Consider the following 8,298-nt stretch of genomic DNA (forward strand, 5'->3'; position numbering starts at 1 on the left):
AGTCAAATGAAATGAAACCTATATATTAGCAGTTTTTTGCAGCGGGACAGAGGAATCCTTACACGACTGTCCCAAAAGTAAACCCCGTGTAAACAATTGTCTCCCAGCCGAGGACGCAGGTGTAGAGTGTACACCATTTGACACCCAGAGCACAACAAGAACGGTTGGTGAGTGTAATATGTAATCAAAGTTGGCATCATTAGTCAAATGAAATGAAACCTATATATAAGCAGTTTTTTCTTAAATTTTTGGTCAATTACCTAAGTAGAAATTCTCGATGCATAGTTGCAACTTTAAATCAGTACATCAAGTTCACTAACAATTCAAGAACAAGTAGCTGACGAATTTAGAAGAAAATATTACTAAACGTCCAATGAACACTTTCCATTCAATAGAGTGCGGAAACTATATTTTGTTCAAAAGATGAACATTGTTAAAGGAATTAGGCCAACAAAACCGGTGATCATAATGTGAAGTGCAATCATGTCTCGTTTTCCCATCTTCAGAATAACTCGTGTAAGTGCAGGGTTTCGTAGTGCATTTATTATACCTCAGAAAAGTGGTAGACATTATATATTACTCCTTATGTTTAAGGTTTCGAAGCAGGATATGAATAACTTTGGGATTTTCTTTTAGTGAAACTTCACTTTAGTTCATCGGTAGATACATTTGTATGCAACTGATTAAATAATGATATATCGGCAGATCAGATTTTAAGCTAAAACTAAGGTGACTCAGAGCTTATGTCTTATTAAGTAACGGAGGCAAATTTAGTCAACACCGTAAGATGGAAATGTTCCAAGCTTAGCTCTGTTCAGATATTAATTCGCCACTAGCTAATCGATCAATTTACGAGAAACCATCACTTACGTTTTTGTTAAGGAAAATATACAAGATCATCATCCATCATGCATAGAACCTGTGAAATCAATTCAACTAAAAATATCCATAATTGCAGTTAGTGAGAGTATTCGGCTTGGAAGTAAATCCATTTTTGGGCGAGTTGAGTTATTGGGGAAGGATGAATGTGGTGGTGGGGTGGGAGGGGGTGGGAGGGTTGTGGGATATAAACTACGCAAATGTTTACGTGTTTACGCAAATGTGGGATATAAAGTACGCAAACTACGCAAATGTGGGATATAAACTACGCATGTAGAGAGCTTGCTTTTGTCGGAGCTAGATCTTCACTTACTTAGGTGAGGGTTCAGTGAGGACGTGGTTAGAAAACGTCTAATGCACTGGGGACAGAGGACACGTAATATGCCATCACCCCAACTAAAATGTATATTTTTCAATATTTGTCACAATTTCTCCTGTAACGGATTCTCTCAAAGTACGTTTTCAAAAGTAAATTTTGTTTTGCACCACTGTCGTATTACGTTTCTGCTTTACGCGTTATTTTTCCATATTATTTTTGCGTGAAGTATATCAATTATGAAGAAATGGTATTCTAATGGACGTATCATGGTTAGAACACTCATACTAAAACATGGTAATGAGCGGAAAGAATTTTGTATAGATCTAGAATATTTGACTTGTGTAAGTGCTTAATTACGGGGTTCGGTCGTTCTTTATACGGATTTCAAGAAAACTGTTTAAATTGTACTTTTGTCTGTTACTTTTATGATTTACTCTTATCTTGAAAGATGGAAACGGCAATCTGTATTTTATATGTTATGTGGAAGTGTTGTTCTCCCCAATATTAGAACCACAGACAAGCACTACTATGCAACCAATTTTATCGAGTTATAGAGAGGATCATCGCTGTGGAGGTGATTGGCTCGCATCAAATGGAAAAGTCGCAAGATGTGATCCTGATAGTGTCTTGCCTTGTTGCTCTAGAACTAACTGGTGTGGTTATATTAGTTACCAGGATTGTAACTGTGATTCTTGCGTTGATTATCGAATAGGTAAGTGTTTTTTTTCGCTGAGCCTCACAGCACCAAGGCTTCCTTATATTCTTGGTACTTGATTCAAGCATCTAGTTTCAAGAAAGGGGGCAAAATTCGATTTAGTGCAGATTTAGCATATAGCATGTGTTTCAATATTCAAATTAACATATTTATGTTTTGCTAAGTTTTTGACGATTTGAGAGTCATCTGGCAAGAGCAGAAGGAATGATGTTCCCTTATCTACTTTGTTCTTCTGCATTTGTAAGTCATTAATTTAGAGGAAAGGATATATTTGTGTAAAATGCTTCAGAAATTGTAATTACTATGATACCGACAACTAGGAAAACAGGATTTCTTATAATTAAAGTATCAAATGCTAAAGGATAAATCAACAAGAACATTATAACTGGAAAGAAAAGCTGGTTAGAACAGTTATCGCAATGCCATTGCAAACCAACCATAGTGATCCAATTACAAAAGTAGGGAAGGTCTTAGACAGTCAAAGTAGGTTAATTACATGCAACCAACCAAATCACTAGTAAGGAACAAGATATTGAGATGGGGTTTTCATCTAGCAGACTGATTTATGCTTTTCCTTGCAAAATAATCGTTATATTATCGGCAAAAAATACCCCCAAAATAACATTGGTGTCAAAAATAGTGGTCATATTGAAGATGCCGGTGTAGAATGCATACCCTCTGAGTCTTCAAGCACAACTACAACTGGTAAGTACTCAAGAAATATTCAACGGAACAGTCACCGAATTTTTTCTTTATGATATACAGGTTTTAAAGAATAATTTATGATCGGCAAAGTAGAAATGCTTATTTCGTCCTCTTACATCACAAATGTAACTCGAACGTACTGTTACAGTTTAATGATTATTAACGACATGCCTTGTTGCTGAACGGGCATTGATGAGTTATCGTAGTAACGTAGCCATAACGTAAGCCGGAAGCATTCTCCAAATGTACATCAGGATTTTGCGTGTTTTGCTTGTCTTTTTTTTATCGAATGTAGCTCTTTTGCGAACAACTCGGAACCTTCCTTGCAAACCGTTATTGATGAAAACAACCGATAGAAACTAATTTGAATGTGTTGTTGATATAGTGATTGAGGATTATCACTGGCTTATAACAAGCCTTTCATTTCAATGAGTGTTCGAAAGAGAAGACAGCCGTGTACATTTCGCACCAATTTCTGTTTCTAAACCGCTAGTTTAACGACTCCCCGTCACTCAGACTCTGACCACTTTCTAAATACTGATAGAGATCAGGTCACCCAATTATTTATCGGTTACAATGCAACAATTGTGAAAAAAAAGTTGCTCCCAACTTCCATTTCCCTATTAGTAAGCCAGAAATACCACATACACAGAAGAATTTGTTCACCATTAGTGTTTTTTTTTTTATTGTTACGTGAATCTGGTATATTGTAGTTGGTTTGAAATGGGAACGTATGGAGGACGCGGGTGGATCTAAATAATACACCACATCATCAGTATATCAGAAAAAGTTGTTCCACTTGCGTTTGCTTGTATTCCAGTTCGAGCAACTTACAGAGATGACAATCGTTGTGAAGGTGATTGGCTCGCACCAAATGGAAACGTTGCCAAGTGTGACATTGAAAGCTATCCTTGCTGTACAAGTGATAACTGGTGCAGTGAAAGTGTCGACGACTGTAGATGTGAAGGTTGTACTGATTATCGGAATGGTAGGTTTGGATCGTCAAAAATCATAAGTGGCACGTAAAATTCTTTTTGAGACATAGAGTGTGGAAAGGAGAACTAAGAGATTATGTTGACACGTGGTGGAAAAGCACTTTAAATTGAAAATCTCCATGCATCTTGTTTGACCATATTGACAATCTGACCAACTTCACAATTATATCAAATTTATTACCTTATATGACAACATTGGTTCCTTCCAGTCTAAGAACGTCAGGTTTTAATTATTTACCATGATCAAGTAAGGTATCAGTGGCGAAACCATACCGGCATCAGGTATGAGTTTTAACATTCATCGACCTGGATCGCAATTAGCCACGCCAATTAGAATAATCAATATTACATCAGCTTTGCAATCAAATAAAACGATGATCTAAGAGAGAACTCGGTGTGGTTATCGTCCTGCTTAAGGAACCCTTTGAGCGCAAGGTAACTTTCTTTTTCTGTTTGTTGCCCATAAAATAACGTTCATAATATTGTTAATATGTGAATGTTTACCATGTAAAGTATATTCCGTAAGTATGCTCCCTCATAACAGGAAATACTCTCCAATTAAATAATGAGGTAATTTTGCAACTTAGTATTTCGCAAAAAAGAAAGAAAAGAAAAGTAGACCCTACCATATGAAAAAAAATGGCATAATAAAAAATATAAGATATCTTGACGTCCATCCATATCAGGTATTTCTCATTGTAGTGATCGAAGATATTCGCCTTTTTGGAGGACTCACTCCGAATGTTGGAAGACTTGAGGTAAAGGTGTACGGTGAATGGGGAACGGTTTGTGATGATTCCTGGGAGCTAAGAGACGCTGCTGTTGTCTGCAGAGTGCTTGGTTTTACGGCGGCTCGCACTGTGAGAAATCACGCTTACTATGGTGAAGGAAGTGGAAAGATTTGGTATGGTGACGTCGAATGCAGCGGGTCAGAAGAATCCTTAAACGACTGTCCCAAAAGTAACGTCGGTGTACACAATTGTCTTCACAGCGATGACGCTGGTGTAGTGTGTACATCATATTACACACAGAGTGGACCAAATCCGGCTGGTGAGTGTAATGTTTATCAAAATTGTCTTTAGTAGTCAAAATAAAATAAAAGTTTACTAGCAACAGCATTTTAGTTTTTAATTTTTGATCAAATACCTGAGTATTCTTAATGCATTTTTGCAAGCAGTGCATTAAGTTCACGAACATCCCAAGAACAAATAGCTGACGAATTTGGGAGAAAACATAAATAAACGTCTAATGAACATTTTCCATTCAATAGAGTATGGAAACTATATTCCATTAAAAAAATTATATTGATGTGAGAGGAATTAGACCTTAAGAACCGGCGATCATAATGTGAAGTGCAATCATGTCTTGTTTCCCCATCTTTAGAACAACTCGTGTTAGTGCAGGTTTTCGTAGTGCATTTATTATACCTCAGAAAACTGGTAGACTTATTTATATATAATTTATAATGGTTAAGATTTCGAGGCAAGATATGGATAACTTTGGGATTTTTTTATTAACCCTCACTTTCGTTCATAGGTTGAGCCATTTGTATGAAACCGATTAAATAATGATATAACCGGCCTATCAGATTCTTCGCTACACTATACGATTCAGAGCTTATGTCTAAATAAATGTGGCAAATTTAGTCAACACCGTATTGATAAAAATGTGTCAAGCTTAGCTCTGTTCAGATATTAATTCACCACTAACAAATCGATCAATTTACGATCAACGGGGATTGTTTGTGGGATTTAAACGACGCAACTGTTGCTGCAGACAGCTTGGTTTTGTCGGAGTTAGATATTTCGCTCACTTAGGTGAGGGTTCTCTGAGGACGTGGATGATAACATCTAAAGCACTGGAGGACTGAGGACACGTTACAAGGTTGCCCTCAAAATAATATCGGCGTCGAAAATTGTGGTCACTACGAGGACGTAGGTGTGGAATAAACATCATTAGATACACCAAGCACACGACGACTGATAGTGAATAATCAATCACAATCGGTAATGGAATCTGAATGCTTCCTAGGAAGATCAGTGACATTGTCAATGGAAGAAGGCGGACTTACAGAAATTGTTTCATTTCAAGCAGAAGAGAATTGTGCACCTTCCAAAACGTTACCGTCAGATCACATCTTTAAAATGAATGCAGATGTGGACATGAGGATTATTAGACCCTTACTTGTGACTTCAAAGAATAGGCACATTACGTCGCAGACACGGTACTGTAGTATTGGTGCACAGTGTCGAATTCAATAATTCAATATTTGTGATGTCATGTAACTAAAGAGGGGATGTTCAGAGTATCTGGGAAAGGCCGTGGTTGAGTGAGAACGGTGTCGTTTACTAGCAGTATTATTAACGATATGGTGCAACGGTCATAGCGATCGTGTTTTCAGGAAGGTAGCTATCTGGCTATACATGTGTTAGGCTTCCCTATAAAAGGTCACCGAGGATCAGAGACTACATATCAAAACTGGATATTGTTCCAAATTCTTTGGTTATAACTTGATTAGTGAATGAGACACAATACACTATTTTCGTTATTAGTCTGTGTGATAGATGATGAATGTCATGAATATTTTGCCCAACCAGATTAGACAAATCCTATGCCATTTGGGAGAATCTCAAACTTCCTTTTTTTCGCGCAAAGGGCTATACACTTGATCAAGTCTAATATGACATCATCGAACCACATATGCAACATTCTTCGTATCTATTTATTCATTCATATATTTGTATGTTTATTTCTGAAATGAAGATGGATTTTGTATTTACTGAATCCGACATCATGAATGAAATTAGTTTCAGTGTCAACGCGGCAAAGACTCTACCTTGAAAATAGGAAACACAAAACAATGAGAAACGTAACAGGTTTCAGATCCCAGAGGCGCAATGATATCACAGATATAAAAATGACAGCAGTTAGACACGACTTTGACAGGATATCAATCAAACAGTGCAAGATTCCCTTAGCAGTTTTTTTTTTCACAAAAATCTCTTACAAATAATACAACGGTTAAAATTTAGCTTTATGTCCTCATTAATGTGAGAAAACGGGATATCTTTATTTTCCCCCAATTTGTGAAAAGTGGCTGAAACAGACACAAGATAAAAGAAAAACAACTAGTCCTCCTCCAGTACCAATAACCTTACGGTTAAAATGATGTTCATCACGTGTCTACGATTCCGATGTTAGTATTTCACTGAAACGTTAGCTCACTAAACTAAGGAATAACATTAAATACTATGTTCATTAATGTGTGCACTTGTTTCTCGTCTGACAGGCGTTAATATAAAAGCATTAATTGAAAAGTATTGCGCTTGTGCATGAAAATCTGATCGATGTTTGTTTAACGCAGAATAGAAATAACAATGTTCTTTCTTATATGTTTTTCCACTCCAGATTTACGTTACAGAAAAGACAACCTTTGTGGATATCCTTGGCGCGCAATAAGCGGAGATGTAGCTGAGTGTAACCCTCGTGGTGATAACCCGTGTTGTGGACCTAATAATCAATGTGGGAACACCCGACAAGATTGTTTCTGTACAGACTGTATCGATTATAGGGATACCATTTAAATGAGCAATCCAGTAATGCCTAGAACAATGGTGACTAAATAGTAGCCTACTCTATATCTCCTAACGTAAATGCATTTCCGTTAATATATTCTAGATCACGGAAGTAGTCTCAACCTGGTTTGTGAGTCTTACCATGCCGTGACAATTATGGTTTGATATGCCTATACTAACCCTTCATACTAAACATTCAACCAATTACGTTAGAGGCTTATAACAATAATATCGTCTGATGGATAAGCACAACTGAAACGAAATGCCTACAATGTTTCATTATATCGGTATCTTCGAAAAGTTACTTGAGGCATTTGTGTGGCTATCAGGTTAGAAGCTTTCTACCGTAGTTCACGGCTGAATCCAGCATCCTGTGTAGTTCAGGCACAACTTCGGTTATTTGTCTGTAAGAGGCAAGGTCTAATTTTACGGTAGCCTTATAGTGATATGAAAAATTGTAAAATAACGAATTCATGGTTGTCGCTTAATAAGCTCAAAGAAAACTCAAAACTCAAAAAAGATATCGAAACTTCACCAAGGTTATACTGTTTACTTTATTGTTTATTAATTTGTCGACAGAGTTAACCTTTAATGATATCACTTTGTGTGTTGCTCATTTGTTTTCTATACTATTTTACTAACGTATGGGATCAAGGTTCTTGAATAAATGTTAATCCTTTTTACTTGTTTTTGACAATGTACATCAGTTCAAATAAGAGGATGAATTGTGAATAAATAACCGGAAGTTCCATGCTTTAAAGTTAAGAAGGTTGGGTGTTTGGTCATTTATATTTCAGGGATAGACTTGCCAGTGAGTATTTGTTAACGAGAGGCTTAAACGCATGGTCACCTAGTTTCTTTTCGAGGATGTCTTTTCATTAATTGGAAACAGTTTCTTGAATGTGTAGTTTTGTTCACGTTCAAATGGTTAAATAAGTTTTGAACTAAACTTTAAAGGAAACAGATATTGAGTCAAACTTTCGATAAGATTTTTCCTTATTTCTACTGACTATCTATTTGCTATCTTTCGTTTCAATTCTTAATTTGAGGGAATGCTTAAAAAGGGATTCCGTCTATCAGAACAGTACACATGTGTGGTGCTCTAAAATA

General features: G+C 36.5%; 1 protein-coding gene across 1 annotated transcript; it reads left to right on the plus strand.

Moving 5' to 3' along the window:
- Nucleotides 1-23: 23 nt before the first annotated feature.
- On the plus strand, nt 24-7,956 carry LOC139978486 (uncharacterized). The gene is made up of 5 exons (XM_071988767.1): nt 24-167; nt 1,707-1,910; nt 3,439-3,606; nt 4,316-4,663; nt 7,022-7,956. The coding sequence occupies exons 2-5, from the start codon at nt 1,727-1,729 to the stop codon at nt 7,195-7,197; spliced, it is 876 nt and encodes a 291-aa protein (XP_071844868.1). The 5' UTR covers nt 24-167; nt 1,707-1,726; the 3' UTR covers nt 7,198-7,956.
- The last annotated feature ends 342 nt before the right edge of the window (nt 7,957-8,298 follow it).

This window comes from Apostichopus japonicus, chromosome 2 (genome assembly GCF_037975245.1).
Source record: "Apostichopus japonicus isolate 1M-3 chromosome 2, ASM3797524v1, whole genome shotgun sequence".
NCBI classification, from domain to species: domain Eukaryota; kingdom Metazoa; phylum Echinodermata; class Holothuroidea; order Aspidochirotida; family Stichopodidae; genus Apostichopus; species Apostichopus japonicus.